This window comes from Neoarius graeffei, chromosome 24, assembly GCF_027579695.1.
Source record: "Neoarius graeffei isolate fNeoGra1 chromosome 24, fNeoGra1.pri, whole genome shotgun sequence".
Classification (NCBI taxonomy): Eukaryota; Metazoa; Chordata; class Actinopteri; order Siluriformes; family Ariidae; genus Neoarius; species Neoarius graeffei.
Genome location: NC_083592.1, coordinates 7,393,901 through 7,414,135, shown reverse-complemented (window position 1 = coordinate 7,414,135; position 20,235 = coordinate 7,393,901). Strand labels below are relative to the sequence as shown.

Below are 20,235 nucleotides of genomic sequence, written 5' to 3'. Positions count from 1 at the left end.
TTGGATCAGAAAGCAAAAAAGAGTTAAAGCGCCAGGGGGAACGCGTCATAGATCTACCAGAAAGGGAGATGTCCAACGCCACTGGTGCATGGTCTGATATCACAATAGGATTGTAGGAACATGAACTGACAGATGGAAGAATTTTACTGTCAATGAGAAAGTAATCAATGCGGGAGAATGTACCATGAACAGGAGAAAAGAAAGAAAACTGTTTAGAACTAGGGTTGAGGAAGCGCCAGGCATCTACAACTGCATACTGCTCCATAAACATCTGAATTACTTTTGAGGATTTAGATAAACTACAAGGTTTACTGGATGAACGATCAAGTGAAGGGTCAAGACAGCAATTGAAATCACCGCCAAGGATAAGTTGGTGGGAGTTCAAGTTGGGAAGAGAGAAAAAAAAGTTTTTGAAAAAATTATCATTATCCCAGTTTGGGCCATATACATTCGCTAAAATCAGGTTATTACTTCCCATTTTACCTATGATAATAACATAGCGCCCATTTGTGTCAGACATCACTTTAGTCACAGAGAATGGTACGGATTTATGAATAAGAATTGCTACCCCCCGGGCCTTACTTGAAAAGGAGGAATGAAAAAATTGACCCACCCACCCCCTGCGGAGCCGAAGGTGATCCGAAGGCAGAAGGTGAGTCTCTTGTAAAAAGGCAATTTTAGTGTTTAGATGTTTAAGATGGTCAAACACTTTATTGCGCTTGACAGGAGAGTTCATACCCTTAACATTCCAACTAACAAATCTTAGAGCGCCACCCGATGTACGCAGTGTGTTTGTGTGCGCCATTATGTGATAGAATGACAATGAAGGCCTATAACACCACCAATAATTGATTCGTCCACCAAAAATAATTGCACCTGCCCCCACCCAAGCACCAGATATAAGAAATAAAGCACTTGGCTACCTTGAGTAGGCCTATATAAAGTAAAAGCGACATGCATGCAAGAGAAAACAAAATGCACATAAAACACAGAAAATCTAACTGAAAATACGATAACCCAAGACCCACCCACCACCCTCCCAAATCCCGTAGATCCAGCTACTGCACTAAAGAGCAGCAACATGGCGCACTCTGATTCTATGATCAGCATATTTTCCACACTTCCTAAAGTAACGCGCTGCTCCCACACACACAAAAAAAACTCGTATTCTATTGCATGGTGATACTATAACAGAAAACGGTTTCTGCATAGGCAGGCTCACATTTAACACTAATAACACGCCAACTAGGCATAACATTGTCCAAACTCAAACCAACCAACCTCGCATAAAACATGGAAGGAAACAAAACAGCTCACGGCGCTATATCTAAGCACGTAGCAGGCTAAGCAAAAAAAACCATTCTCGTTGTGAAACATTGACACCTGGAGCAATGTCGAGGAGTTCAATGTTAGCATAGTCTGTATAGCTAACGAGACAAAAAAAAAAAAAAAAAACATTCATTAACGTTAGCACTGCCAAATACACACACACACACCAAAAAGGACGCTTACGCTCATGGCACTAAATGCAAAGTTCAGTCACTTTCAGTCACACTGTTATCCACCTACAGATTGCGAACAAACTTAGTAGCCTCTGCGACAGACAAAAGCCATGCCCTCTCTCCGTTAGGCAGAGTAACGCGCAGCTTGGCTGGATAGATAAGAGCCGGCTTGTATCCACGCTGATAGAGTTCAGACATACAGGTTTTGTACTCGGCGCGCTGTTTCAACAGGTCCGGACTGTAATCATCGTAGAGGCGAATCTTGTGGCCATTGTAGAGCAGTTCACCTCGCTTGCGTGCTTCACGAATAACCTGGTCCTTGACCTGAAAACGATGGAACCGTACGATCACTGGTCGTGGCCGCTCGCCCGGAGCAGGTTTAGGAGCTAGACTTCTGTGGGCTCGGTCCGGCTCAGGAAGAGAGGCAAGCATGTCCGAGCCAAAGACGTCAACGAGGAGTTGGGAGAAGAAAGTGGACGGGCGGTTGCCTTCGATGTTCTCAGGTAGGCCGATTATCCTTATGTTTTGTCGTCTACTTCGACCCTCTAGATCAGCCACCTTGGTTCTAAGATACTCGTTGTTACGTTTAATAGCAGAGCATGCAAACTCCAATTGTTGTCTGCGGTTATCCATGTCGGTAGCATTGTCCTCCAAAGAGGAAATTCTTTGACCATGGTCTGTAACCATATTGTGGAGGGAGTCCAATGTAGAAGAAAAGGAGTCAAATGATGACTTGAAGTCAGCAGCAAGAGCATTCCTGTGTTCCTCCAGTAAAGAGCTAATTTCAGCCATGCTGATGCTAGCGCTGGCCGGAGTAGAATTGTTTTTATCGAGTTTCCTGTTAGGCTTGGACATTTTGAGCTTGCCAGAATGAACAACAGTCGATGTAAAACCGTTTTCAAGAAAATAGTTTAAAAAAGATACTAGATAAAAAGGTAAATAAAAAGCTTATTGTGGGAGCGAGCTGCGCACACGTCTACTCCACACACTACATACCGGAAGTGTGAGAATTTTATTTAAAGCATTATTAGATTGTATGGAAAATAGAGAACTAATGACAAGTATGAAACAAGGGATAATCACCTTAATTACTAAACCAGGAAAAGATAAACGGCAATTAGATAACTTAAGACCCATAACACTATTAAATACAGACTACAAAATCTTCTCTAGCTCACTTGCAGCAAGAATTAAACATGGGGTGTCAGATATAATCAGTGAGACACAATCAGGTTTTTTAAAAGAAAGGAATATTCATAATAACATTAGACTTGTCTTAGATTTAATTGATTATAGTGACTTAATTGAGTGACAGTTTTATTCTTTTCTTAGATTTTTATAAGGCATTTGACTCTGCAGAGCATCCTTTTATTTTAGAAACTCTCACACGATTTGGATTTGGAAAAAAATTTAGAAATACAATTAGTATGCTCTATAACGATATAAATAGCTCAGTGTCTTTAGGCCACGGAACATGCAAAAGATTCAGCATCAAAAGGGGCATTCGTCAAGGTTGTGGAAGCTCACCTTTGCTGTTTATAATGGTTGCAGAGATGCTCGCCATTTTAATTAAAAACAGTAATATTGCTGGTATTGAGGTCATGGGTAAATCATTAATAATTAGTCAGTTAGCTGATGACAGCCCTTTTTTTAAAGAATAAACATCAAATTCCTTTGGCTCAACAAATTATTGTTAAATTTTCTAAAGCCTCAGGACTGCAACTAAACTTGAATAAATGTGAACTATTTGCTTTAAAAGACCATCCCTTGCAATCGTTGTACAATAGAAAGGTGAAGAAAGAGGTGAAATACTTAGGTATAGTCATTACAAAAGATAGTAATATTCGGGACAAAGCAAATATATCTGATGTTGACAAATGTAAACTAATCTTAAATAGATGGTTAAAGCGAGATGTCACTGTCTTTGGCAGGATATTACTGACCAAAATGGAGAGTCTCTCTAGATTAATTTATCCTGTGTATTCCCTCCCTATTTCAAAAAGAATGATAAAAACATTTAATAGATTAAACTTTAACTTCATTTGAAAGAACAAATGTCATTATATAGGTAAAGATGATCTAATCAAACCCTATGGTGAGGGAGGGGGAAATGCAATAGATTGACATCATGAACGGTGTACTAAAACTTAAATGGCTAAAGTCTTTTCTAAATAATAGTCACTCTATCTGGTATTACATACCCGACCTCATTTTCAATAAGCTCGGTGGAATCGACTTCCTATTAAAATGTGATTTTGAGTTAAATAAACTTCCTCAGACACTTTCTGACTTTCATCAACAGGTCCTCCTTTATTGGAAAATAATATTTAAGCATAATTTTACCCCTCATAATAGCCCAGTGTGGAATAATAGGTATATATTGGTTAATAGAAAATCTATTTTTATTGAGGAATGGTTTTCCAAAGGTGTGTGGGCTATTGCTCACTTTATGAATGATGGACAAATTTTACAACATGGTCATTTCTGTCAGAAATTTCAGATTCAATGTACAAAAAGAAAATACAACCAAATCGTAAAGGCTATTCCTGTACCAATCTGAACTATGGTGGAACAGGATATGGTGTACTCTGACATCTCTCCTGGACTGAGACAACTTTGGATTGAAGGTGTCGAATTTTGTAATAAAAAGTGCAATAACAAATTTTTAAGACGTTCCTTACAAAATAATTGCTTTCCTAATTCTGTCAAAAGAGATTACATATTAAAAGATTTTGAAACAGTAGAAATTAAAAAGATTAGAACTAAATATCTCTCCTTTCTAATTCCCTTCAAAGTGAAAGAAATACAGTTCAAAATTTTGAATAGAATTTACCCAACCAAAGAATTTCTTAAGAAGAAATTTTAAATTTGAAACTGGTAAATGTGTGTTTTGTGAAACAGAGGAGGAGGATTTGGAACGTCTTTTCTTTCTATGTGATTTTAATACAAAGATTTTGGATTGATTTTCAGGCTTGGCTACAGTCTAGGGGGATTCAGTTTGCCCCTTTATCCATTAAAGAAATTAAATTTGGAGTGTTTTTAAATAATAACAAAATTGAATATGGTATTAATAATTTACTACTTTTAGGTAAACACTTTATTCACAAATGTCGTTTTTTTAAAACTAAACCTTATGTTACACACTGGAAGAATGACCTCAAGCTTTTTTCCAAATCTTTAAAGTTAGTTGAAAATAAGGATGTTGGTTATTTTATATCCTTTTTGGATGACTTTGATTTACTCGATTAACATATGTAAAGATAGTTAAGTAGCCCCTTTCTTGTTCATATTTTTTACTTTTGCTATGTGTGTGTTTTACTACTTTGATGTTTTTGGATCTGTATATATATGATGCTCTATTTGTTTGTATTTTGAATGTTTTGGGAAATAAAAAAAAACTTGCAGTGGGACTTTCACAAACACAGAAATTATATTTTAAAGATAAATATTAATTTGAGCAGATATGTGTTTTCTAAAGAGTTTCTATCAGGAAAAATATCGCAAATCTTCCATATGATCAATTTTCACAAACTAGTAAAACTCTTTCAGATGGTCATTTATACTTGAATTGTCCTTTGTGTGGGTTATTATTTTTCAACTGAGACCTGAGACCGGGTTATTAATGTGTGTAGTGTGGTGGCGGCTTTTATTTTGAAATTTGTGTTCAGAGCAGGAAGAGAAATCGAAAGTAGATCAGCAGTGGTAATCTGTGGTTGGTATACGCAGTGGTAGTTTTACTGACATTCTAAAAAGCTGTAAACACTGAGAATCATCCGCCTTTACTCCAGTGTGTTACCGCCTATAGACAGGACTTTACTAAAGTTTAGTTATGAAATTGTTTATTTTTGTTTATTTTTCCTCTTTGCTGGGAAATGTTGGGACTGTAAGATGGAGCTCGACAGTTCCGGAAGTTCTGCTTTTTCTCCTGTTTTCTGTTCATCCTTCATCAGCAGGTGAGTTTAGAAATGTAAAATATCAACTCATTGAAAGCTGTGTGTGTGTGTGTCAGTAGTGACAGAGTGTAAATTACACAGCTCACTCTGGGGAATAAAGAAGTGTAATGTGGCACTGAAGGTGTTTATCTCTGGTGCCCCGATATTCTTTTGAGCTGTTTGACTTTTCAGTGAGGTTTCTCTCTCTGCTCTGGACGGGTCCCTGCCAATATGTCTGACTGAAGAGAAAAAAAAAAAACAGTTCCGCTCCGTGCGCGGTACACAGTTACTAGCCCAGGAGTAATAGGGTTATACCCGGAACAAATTAGTAACAAGCTGAAAATTTCAGAATACCTTTAGGAATAACATACTAAAAGTCCCCGGAAATCCCCCTTGTGCTCTCTGAGAAATTCAAGATGGCGTCCAAAATGGCCGCCAAATGGAGATCTGCCCATATCTCAGGCCCAAAACAAAATATTAATGCAATTAAAAGGTCAGAATATATGTTTTGTAGGGTAGAAGAGTAAATTCCAACATGTGTGTATTAATTACATTGTGTATTAACATTATATAATAATAAATGTACACATTATTATAACAGTATATTTGTGTATAATGTGTTCGCTTGCCATTTCTGGTTAGATTGCCATATTTTTGGCACTTCACCAGTTCACATTTATGAATGTGCACAGTACTATGAATGTGTGTAGGTTTCATCCAGTCCGATCCTTGAATCAAGTATCAATCTTGAAACGCCCTGGCCCATAAATTCACATCCAAGAAGAAATAACAATGACTGTTATGACAAAATAATCGTTATGGTATCATGAAGATATCTCATATGTTTTTGAAATGGCTTCAGTTCTTAATGTTTAGGACTAATAATTACATACTTATAATTGTAAATCTATACATGTGCTATTTAATGTACACTACCGATTATAGAGTGTGGATCCATTGGTTACTCGTTCACTCCGTATCATCCTATTCTGTTCACAAAACAACAAACACAATTACTAGGGGTTGGAGCACTTATTTTCATTAATATTAATTAAAGTAAATTGGTGGTGTAAAATGAAAAATGGCATGTTAAAAGGTCATGCTGAGTTCAGTCATTTTTAAAAGGTCATGCTGAGTTTAGTCATTTTTTGTCCGAACACACTGGCATTGTTAGTAGTAAAGACTGGCGCTAGAAACTCAAAGATTAATTTTTTTCCACCCTTAAACAAGCTTGAATAAATTCCCTACTTCATTGATGGTACAACAAAGGTCCAAGCATTACAACTGAGGCACTGAGAAGTGTTTAAGTCTACTCATTGTTTATAAGCAAGAGCTTTTATTGAGGCAGACCTTTTTGTCATGAAAGTCGCCGGAATGTTGAAGAAGTGTACTGAAACAGCTTGCCATTGTAGCTTTAGAAGATAGAGTTCTCAAATTTAATTTCCCTTTTTAATATTTTATCAAAGCTTAAAGATGCACTAAATATTAAGGAAATTGATGTCTAATTGTTGTCTTACATTATGTTCATGTATGTAGGTAGCCTACTAAGGTGGTGTTTACATTAGACCGTATCAGCGGATCATCAGATTAACGTTTTTAAAACGATTCGCGTGCACACAGCAACGCCAATACACGATTCGCGTGCACACAGCAACGCCAATACACGGATACGCTAATCACATGACTAATTAGACGGCACGTAAGTTGAAATGTGTCAGTGCGGCTCAGCGCTTCCTCCTCAGCGGCTGCGCTCCAAATCACTCCGCCCTGAACAGCGAGTGCCCTCTGGAGGGTGCGCACTCCGGCCCTGCGCAGCTCACAGAGCGCGCGAGTGAAGCGCACGAGCAGTGATTCGGGACTGAGCCGCTGTGTGTGTGATCCCAGTGCATATCGGGCATGCGCAAGTCACTCACCACTTGCAAGTGGAAGGATGGCAAGCCTAAAGACAATCATAACTACACAATGGGCAGTATTTGCATCTTACCATGAACAACATTAAGAATGACAAAGCAAAGTATTATAGTCATACTTTTATACTCTTTAATGAAAAACAAAAAGGTGATACAAGGCGGAAACAATAGCAGGAAGTGTAGTCCTTGACGTTTTTCAGCAGTCGTGTCACATGACCAGTGGCATGAACAACGCCAGCGAATCAGGAAGGTGGATGTCACAGTGACGTTGTCCAATGACGACGTCAGCTAGAGCTCAGCACTGCGTTTCCTCGTATCTCAATGTTTACACAGCAACGGATCAGATACGAACTGGGTTGAATACGTGGGCCCTAGCGGATTCAAGTTGTTCCGCCTGTGGAGTCGTTTCCTGGTGTTTTAATGTGAACGGACAGTGCATCCGCGACGAAAACGAGACGGATACGGTCTAATGTAAAAACCACCTAAGCTAATCTGTCAATCATGTCAACCATCAAATTCCATGTAATTTCCACATTAATGACCTTGTAATCTTGGTTAATTTTAATTTTAACAGTGTGACAATGGTGAATTTGCATTGCTTGTATGAGAGAACATATAATTTAACATTTTAATTGCATTTATATTATGTTTTATCCCTGAGATATTGAAAAATCTCCAATCGGCGGCCATTTTGGACGCCATCTTGAATTTCTCAGAGGGCACAAGGTGGATTCCCGGGGACTTTTATGGCCCTTTTCCACTACCCTTTTTCAGCTCACTTCAGCCCGACACGGCTCGCGTTTCGACTACCTCAGAGCGGCGCGACTCAGCTCGCTTCAGCCCTGCTTAGCACCCAAAACTCGCACGGTTTTGGAGTGGGGCTGAAGCGAGCCAAACCGAGCTGAGTGGGGCTAGGGGTGTGAGGAGACACTCCCCTGTGCACTGATTGGTGAGGAGGAGTGTCCTCACATGCCCACACATGCCCCGCGAGCACGCTGGGATCTGTAAACACCGTAAACCCGGAAGAAGAAGAATTACGAATTATGAGAATTTCTGAAGCCTTATGCACCTCGCCTCATCTATACACTCTTGCCAGTATCTGTTGGCGTTGTTGGTGACAACAAGCCATAGCACCAAGACCAGCAACACTAACGACTCCATGTCCTCCATGTTTATTGTTTACTATCCGGGTCGTGAGACGACCGCTTAAAAGGTCACTGATGTCACTGTTTGCGCCGCCTAACGACATCACGTGACGTCCACCCACTTTCACTAACTCCACCCAATGTGTCCACCCACTTCCAGCCAGCACGGTTCAGCGCGGTTGTAGTCAAAATGCAACTCCAACAGCCCCGCTCAGCCCGACTCAGCACGGCACAGCTCAGCCCAACTCAGCCGCGTTGGTAGTGGAAAAGCGGCAATAGTATGTTATTCCTAAGGGTATTCTGAACGTATTCTGAAAAATTCAGCTTGTTACTAATTTGTTCCGGGTTGGACTCAATTTTGAGCTAATGCTCTTGGGCTATACTGTAGGTTTCCACTGGGCGAAACACACAATTCACTCACGACACGAATATTCACTCTGGGGGTGTGCTCGCGAAAACCGGAAGTATGTTCGGCTACCAAGTCAATTAGGAAGTGCAGTGAGCGGCTGCTAGCTAACAAGCAAGACTCGGTGCAATATTAGCCAACATTAGCACAATCTGATAGGATTTAATAATGTCTTTTGTGACCTTAATAAACACCAGATGTTGTCGGTATCAAGTCGGATTGTTATTTACACTCCACACAAACTTAAACAGTCATATTCTTATGTTGTCTTTTTTACATACTGAATAACAAGCTAGCAAACTGTCCTTGAGGAATGTAGCGTTAGATCAGCTCATAAAATTAATCAGTTCACAACAGTTCATATTCAGCGTGTAAAAACGACAACATGCGAATATGACTGTTTTCTAAGTTTGCGTGGCGTGTAAATAACAATCCGACTTGATACCGACAACAACCGGTGTTCATTAAGGTCCCTAAGACATTATTAAATCCTATCAGATTGTGCTAATGTTGGCTAATATCGCACCGAGTCTTGCTTGTGAAGCGCCTGCAAGCTTTAGTAGCCCGCTAACCAGGGGCGTGTTTAGCCTATTTTGGGGGGTGCTCAAGCACCCCCAAAAACGAGCTCAGCACCCCCTAGCTCAGCACCCTCAAAAACGCTGCTTTTGGACGTAATTTTCAGAAATAAGTGCCCTTGCGCAATGAATGTGTGCGCGGGCGTGTGTGTGTGTGTTCTTGAATTAACCTGTTACGTGATAGTTCTATGAGCAGTAAAATCCCTCTCCTCCTTGCGTCCCCTCTGATTGGGTTGCCTGTCCGCGTGAGTGCTTGCTACGACATGGTGTTTTTTTTAACTGGATTCCACGCCGATGAGGAACTCGAAGTAGCACCTGAGTATTACTGGCATAGCAAGATGTGAAGGTACGGACTGGAGTTACAATTGTTAAACACATCACAATAATATGCATAATGCAATATTGATGTTCCCTGGTCTATGAACAGAATGATAAAAACGACATTTATCATCCATATCGAGATACTTTTGTGCAGAGCTGTACAAGTGCTACGGTGCAAGACCACCGTGTGTTAGTCAATTTTATTTAATGTAACATAGCATTTACATTTGCTTAGATGCTAGAATCGCCCCTGCCACTAACCCTGAATCTGAAGCGCTTCAGTTCAGACCTGCAGAGCCCTGACCGAGTTCGGGTAACAGGACACATGGAAACAACAACCCGATGGTGATGTGGACATTGTTCGAGACCCAGACACCTTTTAATCAAATCAAACATTTTCACATAATTAGCATAGGGTGACCAGATTTCCCTAGTCTGAAACCGGGACACTTTTGCGCGCGACCATGCTCGTGCACGCACACCTTTTTTTTATTTTATTTTTTTTTTTACGTAAACGTGACACTCAGAGAGGTGCTCTTATTTTGTTGAAGCTCACATTTATCAACATCTTACATGAAATAAAACAAACAGGCATTTTGTTATCTAGTAGCATAGTGGTATACAGATCAGTTAAATTATGGTCAGACAACAGATTTTGTAATGGCTGAGAATAGGCCAGGCTATGTCCATAGGCCAAATTTAAACTGATTTATTTCACCTGTTTGTGAGAACACCAAGAAGAATGCATATGCACATGTAGGCTATATCTCTAAAATTGTATGCACTATAGCATGAACTTAAAAAGTAGATATGTGACCTCAATATAGCCTAGGTCAGAATCAACCTTACTAACCATTCCCCACAACTGAATGAATAAAGCAAGAAGATGTAGACAAAAGTGAACACTTTAATGGAAGCTGCAACAAGCTGTTCAACACAGCAATATGGCCAAACTGTCAGAATGGTATGTTAAACAGAAACAAAAAAGAGAAATGATTTGAGAATATACACTCAAACAAGACAGCAATAAAGGAGGAGAGGGGCGACAGCCCGAGGAAAGCCCCCACAGGAGCGCACAGCATTTGCAACATAGGCTACCCAACTCAGTACAAGAACAAAGCACTTAGTGTGTGCAGTAGGCTTCGTGCACAGTGTTCTGCACCTCTCGGAGGAAGGGGTAGGTGCCCTGTAAATCTTTGGAAAAGGTACATTTTCTTTCCGGCATAATTGCTGCGGCATTACTGCTGCTAGCTGCTAGACAAAGAACATTCGCGCCAGTTAATGTTTATTTTATTGTTGCGTGGCAACACGTTCTGTTGTCTGGAATAATGTGGCTAAATAAACACCCATGCCAGGGGGCAGTAACCAGGAAAGTTTGCGATTCCTGTTGTGGCAGCGGGGGCGTGGTCAAGCGTCGGTCTGTGACCGGAGGGTGGAGTCAGGGAAGGTAAGTGGCAGAATCACTACACCTGATGTGAATTAATGTGTTTATGTGTCTTCCCCAGTGACCACGCCCTATTTAAGGAGAGAGAGAGAGCTCTCTCCCCAACCAGACGACTGGAGTGTGTACGTTGGCTGGGAGAGTTAAAAGTTTGCTGAAAAGTGAAAATAAAAAGAGTTTTGTGAACTCCGTTCTGGCCTGCCGTCCTTCTGTGCTCAGTCCCGGGTTTCAGCACCACTGTGACAGTCTGTATGGGTGGGTGGAGCACAGAAGGACGGCAGGTCAGAACTGAGTTCACAAAACTCTTTTTATTTTCACTTTTCAGCAAACTTTTAACTCTCCCAGCCAACGTACACACTCCAGTCGTCTGGTTGGGGAGAGAGCTCGCTCGCTCTCCTTAAATAGGGCGCGGTCACTGGGGAAGACACGCAAACGCATTAATTCACATCAGGTGTAGTGATTCTGCCACTTACCTTCCCTGACTCTGCCCTCCGGTCACAGACCGATGCTTGACCACGCCCCCGCTGCCACACCGGTCAATTCATCAAAATAGTAAATGCAGACATTTCTCCGCTAATGATTCCCACGCTGCTCAGTCGCAAACGTCGCGAGTGGCGAAAACCGGGACATATCCGTGTCCCGACAGACTTTTGTCGGGACTCGGGACACACAACCCCAAATCGGGACTGTCCCGGTAAAACCGGGACGTCTGGTCACCCTAAATTAGCAGAACAGCCTCCGCCTTCTGGATCAGACATGTTTGGTGACTCCGCCTCTTTTGAAAATGTCACATCCTGAGTCACACATCCGCGGAGCTGATTGGTTTTCAAAGCGGTTCATTTGAAAGCGGGAGACTAAAAACTTCTGAGGTTTCAGGCTCTGGATGTGCTTTACTTCCGTTTATGAGGGAAAGGAACATATACCCTCCCGACAGTCAGTGCAGTATTCGCTTGTAAAGCACATTTACAAATTGGTAAAATGAGTTAACCATCACATGCAAGATATGCAATTAATCAAGTGAATTGCCTTCTTCTTCTTCTTCATGAATTACTTCAGTTCTGAACTTTCAAATGTTAAAAGTCTGGCCTTTGGAGAGATGATGGAGACTCTTTTGGTGGAACACAACGGAGCAAAATATTGTGACCCTCTAATGTTGACCTGAAGTTGGCACCACTGGGGGTTGGTATTGGGTTTATGCCCCCACCAGTGTTAATACCAAACCTGCGCCCTTGCCAACATGTTATCTTGTTCTAATTTTTACTTTTATCCAAATGACAGCTGGCAATACGTTGTTCTTTTACACTTTTTGTTGATCTGGGTACTAATCTCTGAGAAACTGGATTGGCAGAATGTTGCCTGTGAAGAAAAGAATGTCTTTATTACCCTGTGCCAAGTTAATATTTACTTAAGTGCAATTTTTAAGAGCCATAGATTGGATTTTATGTATTGTTTTTGTTGTGAGTGGTTTTGTTTGTTTTATTTCTTTAGGTTATTTATTTATATATATTTTTTACGTTCTTCTGTTGAATTGAATAAGTTGACTTAATGAAAAAGTTTACTGCTCTTTGAAAGGGTGTATTTGCATGATCATTTATTATTTTACTAATGGCATAAAATTGTCTTGAAAAGACGTCAACAGTAATATCGTTTATCGCAATAATTTCTGAGACAATATATCGTCCAACAAAATTTATTGTGACAGGCCTGTGTGTGTGTGGAGGCAGGCAGGCCCTGGAGTGTGTGCTGCTCTAGAGTCTGCCCTGCCAATGTCACAAACGCTTGGGAGCATGTATTGTCATCTCCGAGCATTAATATATACACTCCAAAAACTGAATTTGAGGAGAAAATTATTTAATACTAGTGAAATTATTTTCCTGCATGGACAGATGATTTTACTTCACAAGGACATCTTGGAATAAGTTGGTAACAAACTACAACTAGGTTTAATAATTTCAGAGTTGGTCTCTTGTGTCCTTCTAATAGGAAAATGTGAGATCGTTTCACCTATGTTCAAGATATTGTTATTATTAAAAAATTATATATAAAAAATTGCTGAACTTGTTGTTTGTTGCTCTGGATAAGAGCAGCTGCTAAATGCCTGTAATGTAATTTGCTAAGATGCGATGTTTTACAGTGTAGGGATTTGACTTTCCGATCTCTGCTGCCTGGAGGCATTTATTCCACCAAGTTTGTTCCAATCGAGAACAGAAAGAAGAGGAAGGGAAGAAAATAAAGGGAGTAGAAGATTAGGGAAACAAAATATTGAAAAAGATTAAAAAGCAAGCAAAGAGTAGTTCATAGAGTAAAGTAAATGTCGGGCTACTTACAGGCTTCATGTCAGTAAATGCCTTCTTGGTCTCCTCCACACCGTGTCACATTTTTCTGCCTACTTTATGAACTGCAGGTGGTTGAAGAGAGGGTAGCATGCGGAGCGCGAGTACTCCCTTGGCATCTGTAGGTTACATGAAACCTTGCCATCAAGATAACTTGTCTGCTCAGGCTAATTTTAGCTAAGTGTCTTTGGTGCTAGCTAGCTACAGTTATGTTCAAATAGATAACAGTGCGTTTAAAAAAACGTGAATAAAGTGAAATATTTTGAATAGCTTTTATTTCCATATTTCAAATGTAGTGGAAACATTGACACATCCAATTCCAAATCAAAGCGTTCAGAGATTTTATCAAGTCTGTGTTATTATTTTACAGAAAGGAAAGAAAAGGAATATTAATCTGTTCAAAAAATAGCAGTGTCAACATTTTTCTCTTCAAACTGAACTCGTATTTAGCTGCATAAACATTGTTTTTGATAACTGCTGCACTTCTGCGTTGCACTGAATCAACCAACATCTGGCGCCTATCAGCAGGTATTTCAGCTCAGGAAGAACGAACTACATGCCACAGTTCCTGTGAATTTTTGGGTTTTGCTTCAGAAACTGCATTTTTAATGGCACCACACAGGTTTTCAGTGGGGTTGAGGTCTGGGGATTGAGCTGCCACTCCATTACCTCAATCCGTTTTGTCTGGAACCAAGATGTTACTCGTTTATTCGTGTGTTTGGGGTCGTTGTCTTGTTGAAACACCCATTTCGGGGCATTTCCTCTTTGGCATACGGCAACATAATCTCTTCAAGTATTGTGATGTATTCAGACTGATCCATGATCTCTGGTACAGTGCCTTGCAAAAGTATTCATACCCCTTGAACTTTTTCACATTTTTCCACCTTACAACCACGAACTTAAGTTTTTTATTGAGATTTTATGTGATAGACCAACACAGAGTAGCACATAATTGTGAAGTGAAACAAAAATGATAAATGGTCTTCAAAAATTTAAACAAATAAAAATCTGAAAAATGTGGTGTGCATTAGTATTCAGCCCCCTGTACTCTGATAGCTCTAAATACAATCCAGTGCAATCAATTGCCTTCAGAAGTCATCTAATTAGTTAATAGAGTCCTACTGTGTGTAATTTACTCTCAGCATAAATACACTTGTTCTGTGAAGGCCTCAGTGGTTTGTTAGAGAACACTGAAGAACAAACAGCATCATGAAGACCAAAGAACTCACCAGACACGTCAGGGATAAAGTTCTGGAGAAGTTTAAAGCAGGGTTAGGTTATTAAAAAAATATCCCAAGCTCTGAACATCTTAAGAAGCACTGTTCAATCCATCATTCAAAAATGGAAAAAGTATGGCACAACTGCAAACCTACCAAGACATGGCCGTCCACCTAAACTGACAGAGTGAGCAAGGAGAGCACTGGTCAGAGAAGCAGCCAAGAGGCCCATGATCACTCTGGAGGAGCTGCAGAAATCCACAGCTCAGGTGAGAGAATCTGTGCACAGGACAACTATAAGTCGTACACTCCACAAATCTGGCCTTTTTGGAAGAGTGGCAAGAAGAAAGTCATTGTTGAAAGACAGGCATAAGAAGCCATGTAGGGGACACAGCAAACATATGGAAGAAGGTGCTTTGGTCAGATGAGACCAAAGTGGAACTTTTTGGCCTAAATGCAAAGCACTATGTGTGGCAGAAAACTAAGGCCCTGTCCACACGGCAACGGATTCAGGTGACTCCGATACAATTGCTTATCGTTTAGGCCTGGCGTCCACACGGCACTGGCGTTTTGGGTGCCCAAAACGCAATCTTTTTGAGAACGGGTTCCAGAGTGGAAAGATCTGGCAACGTTGCCGTTGTGAAGTTGTCTGGATGAGTAGAACGGATTTGTTTACGATGACGTCACAACCACATGACTGTGAGTGCTTCACGCCGGGTAGAAGTGTAACGAATATCACCAGGAAAAAGCCTTACAGAGCACTAGTGAGAGTGAAACACGAGCTTGGATATTATTATTATTATTATTATTATTATTATTATTATTATGTTCAGTGTTAGTTCACAGTAGTAATGCAAGAAGCAGAATAGTGACAGTAATAGTGAAGCAAAAACATGCAATTGTACAAACACTGCAGCTCTACAGCAAAATATTCATTTATGAAATGGTCTGATTCTTAACACCAGTAGTGCCAATGATCTCATTGCGATGCGAGTTGTCAACAAATCCTATAACTTGGTTCATGAAACGTGCTTACAAAATATTTTCACTGTGAATATTTATTGTGTAATGGTGCAATCCCGCCAGCAAAAATAGGGGAAAAAAGGAGCGATCTCACCTCTTCAGATGTTGATTTAAGTCCGACAATACATTCCTCAAAAAGGGCGTAGAGGAGCAAATTAATCCAATTTATTCCGGACCATTAAAGACGCCGCCTTCCGCGTAGAATCATACGTCATCCTCGCCGCCATATTGGAGAGGTCAAAGCGGAGAATAAAGATTAGCTGCGTTTAACTGTACCAACAGGTTTACCGTCCAAACGAGATCACATGGGATTACCTTTCACAGGTGAGAAACAGCGAATTAATCCATCAACGTGTAGTATTCAATTTATTCCGGACCATTAAAGACGCCGCCTTCCGCGTAGAATCATGTGTCATCCTCGCCGCCATTTTGGAGAGGTCAAAGCGGAGAATAAAGATTAGCTGCGTTTAACTTTACCAACAGGTTTGCTGTCCAAACGAGATCACATGGGATTACCTGTCACAGGTGAGACTGGAAAAATACTTTTCATTGTATTTGGTCATTATAATGTAATTTTACAAACAGATTTTCCTGACTTTGTGGCTAATATGAAGTCTCGCGCATAATAGTTTATGCGCATGCGTCCTTACTACTTCTATTGTTCTTGTGTCTCCGAAGGGACCGTCTTACAGCGCCCCTAGAGGTGTGGCATGTGTATTGCATCGTTTTCAGCAAGCGTTGCGTTGCCATATGGACCTGATATTTTACTGATTGTTGCCCATTTGGACGCAATATACTTTTAAATAACATCTCGTTGCCGTTGTCGTGTGGATGTAGCCTAACACTGCTCATCACCCTGCACACACCATCCCCACTGTGAAACATGGTGGTGGCAGCATCATGCTGTGGGGATGCTTTTCTTCAGCAGGGACAGGGAAGCTGGTCAGAGTTGATGGGAAGATGGATGGAGCTAAATACAGGGCAATCCTGGAAGAAAACCTGCTGGAGGCTGCAAAAGACTTGAGACTGAGAAGGAGATTCACCTTCCAGCAAGACAATGACCCTAAACATACAGCCAGAGCTACAATGGAATGGTTTAGATCAAAGAATATTCATGTGTTAGAATGGCCCAGTCAAAGTCCAGACCTAAATCCCATTGAGCATCTGTGGCAAGACTTGAAAATTGCTGTTCACAGACGCTCTCCATCCAATCTGGCTGAGCTTGAGCTATTTTGCAAAGAAGAATGGGCAAAAAATTCAGTGTCTAGATGTGCAAAGCTGGTAGAGACATACCACAAAAGACTTGCAGCTGTAATTGCAGCAAAAGGTGGCTCTACAAAGTATTGATGCAGGGGGGCTGAATACTAATGCACACCACATTTTTCAGATTTTTATTTGTTTAAAATTTTGAAGACCATTTATCATTTTTCTTTCACTTCACAATTATGTGCTACTCTGTGTTGGACTATCACATAAAATCTCAATAAAAACTTTTAAGTTCGTGGTTGTAAGGTGGAAAAATGTGAAAAAGTTCAAGGGGTATGAATACTTTTGCAAGGCACTGTGTACGATCAATAGGTCCAACAGTGTAGTATGAAACATCCCCATACCATGATTTTTACACCACCGTGTTTGTGTACTGTAGGGGTGTGCAAAATAATCGTCATGACAATGCATCGCGATACTAACTTTCACGATATACTGCATCGATTCTTGACGCCAAATATCGATTATTAATTTTAAAAAATGAATAAATAAAATTGTATGAATGGTTGGCGAACATCAGCTAAAAACAAGTAGAATACAACTTCCAGTCCTGTAGATGTTGCCGTGGAGTTTTTGACGCCTGCTGCCTTCATGCCAGTGGCATTTCCAGCGGCGGGCTACTGCGACCTAGACATTCTGCATAGACATCATATGCGACTGCGACTCTGTTTACAAATCTCGCTGGAACAGCGCGCACGACATGCTTGAGCGCTTTTTAGAGCAACAGCCTGCCATCCACGCTGCACTCCTGTCTGCAGAAATACGTAAATCTGAGAAGGACATCTGCACACTCACCGAGTCTGACATAACTGCTGCGGTACTACAACATGCTAAAAGAAATATGCTTAGTGAGTGTATTGTTTCCTAATTTGAGGATGCTCCACAAACTATAAATGCATAAGGCATTTAAATATAATGTAAAGTAATGTAACAAATAATATAATGATGATAATTTAATGCACTGAGTAATATAGTATATATATTTTGATATTTATTATTGCCTTGTCCTCCCATACTGCAGGTGCTGCAAAGAAATTGAAAACTGCTGCTATTAGTTTTCTTTTATTATTTTTAGTTTTATAAATCCTATGCAATTTTTGTCATTAGTGTGTCCACTTGTTAAGTATGGAAACAGTAATATTCATTTTAATGGCAACTACCTCCAAAGTCGTTTCAATAAATTCAGTTATGAACTGAGTTGCTCTGAGTTATGCATCAATTGGAGACACTATCCAGATCGTACACAGCCACTGGTAATTATGCTCTTTTTTTTTTTTTTTTTTACATTTTCACTGAAGTATGTTGAATATATCGCAATGCATCGCAATAATTCAAGAATCGTGATGCATCGTGATAGTATCGCATCGTAGCATGTGAATCGTGATTCGAATTGAATCGTGACTTCTTTGCCAATACCCACCCCTAGTGTACTGTGGCTTGAATTCAGAACCCGGGGTTCGTCTGACGTACTGTTGATGACCACTCGACCTGAAAAGAACAATTTTACTCTCATCAGTGCACAGGATGTTACGCCATTTCTCTTTGGGCCAGTTGATGTGTTCCTTGGCAAATTTTAACTGATTCTGCACGTGGCGTTTTTTCAACAACGATGCTTTACAGGAGCTTCTTGCTGATGTTTGATCGAAGCTCAGCTGTCTTCTGACTATGACAGCACTTACAGGTCATTTTAGATCATTTTTCAACCTGATGAACCAGTTCAGTTTGAGTTTGAAGAGAACAAAATGTTGACACTGCTATTTTTTTTTAACAGATTAATATTCTTTTTCTTTTCTTCCTGTAAAAGAATAACACAGACTTGATAAAATTTGTGAACGCTTTGATTTGGAACTGAACGTGTAATGTTTCCACTACATTTTGAAATATGGAAAAAAAAAAGCTATTAAAAACATCCATCCATCCGTTATCTGTAGCCGCTTATCCTGTGCAGGGGGAGCTGGATCCTATCCCAGCTGACTTTGGGTGAGAGGCGGGGTTCACCCTGGACAAGTCGCCAGGTCATCACAGGGCTGACACATAGACACAGAACTATTCACACTCACACCTACGGTCAATTTAGAGTCACCAGTTAACCTAACCTGCATGTCTTTGGACTGTGGGGGAAACCGAAGCACCCGGAGGAAACCCACGGGGAGAACATGCAAACTCCGCACAGAAAGGCCCTCGCCGGCCACGGGGCTCGAACCCAGAACCTTCTTGCTGTGAGATGACTGTGCTAACCACTACACCACCGTGCCGCCCTATTAAAAACATTTCACTTTATTCACTTTTTTTAATGCGCTGTTGTTTATTTGAACACAGCTGTATATGTGCGCTCTCTGTCCGTCACTTGATCTCCTCCGCTGCGTGGCTACTACAAAATCGTCTCTGGCTCCTATTACAGCACGACACCTCCACAAAACACTCAGCACCGTTAACACACTGCCCTGCTGATCCGCCCAAACCACTCAGCACCTTCAATACCTCCATCAGCTCTGGCAGCTACCCGGTTGGCCATTGGCGCAAATCCATTTTCAGATCTCACTTGATTAAAAAAAAAAACATGGTGGATTTCAAAGTTTGAAGTTTACACAACAATACTCCAGCTAGCTAGAGGTTGACGGCGAGATTTTTTTTTCGATGTGCACCGTCTAACCTCCAGCATCTTAACGCTAAAAATAAGGAGCAAATTTTTACGCATCACAATATCACTGAAGAGCTGTAAATATGCTGTCAGTTTCAAATATAAACATGCATTCCTGATTATTTCTGGAGCAGTTGATAATTATCGATCCTATGCCAGATTGTGTTCTAAAACTGTATTATTTCAATGTAATGAACATTTTATTCTTGCAATGAACAGTGAACCTCCTACACGTGCTGTAATCCAGAAGCTGTGGTAATTGCAAAATGCAGAAGCCGTATTGTATTGAGCGAAACGAGTGTGACATAGCATATGTTTACATGTAAATTTTATTTTCTAAAATTAAAAATTTTTTTCTGTGTGAGGAAATAAATTAACTTCCATGCAAATACATACAACAGCGATAATCTTTATAAAAAATTTTATGGACATGCCTTCACTCAAAACTGTGTGTTTTTTGTCGATTAACCGAAAGTAATGAAATTTGCATACACAATTTCATGGGAAATTTGACTGGATAGTT

General features: G+C 40.4%; 1 protein-coding gene across 2 annotated transcripts in view; it reads left to right on the top strand.

Annotated features, from left to right (window-relative positions):
• The first annotated feature begins 5,174 nt into the window (after positions 1-5,174).
• Positions 5,175-20,235, top strand: part of LOC132872831 (BOLA class I histocompatibility antigen, alpha chain BL3-7-like) — a 40,037-nt gene continuing 24,976 nt past the window's right edge. For both annotated transcript variants that reach the window (XM_060907927.1, XM_060907926.1), the window contains exon 1: positions 5,175-5,455. In XM_060907927.1, the coding sequence (XP_060763910.1) occupies positions 5,332-5,455 (124 nt within the window). In that variant the 5' untranslated portion in view covers positions 5,175-5,331. The remainder of the gene's footprint in view (positions 5,456-20,235) is intronic.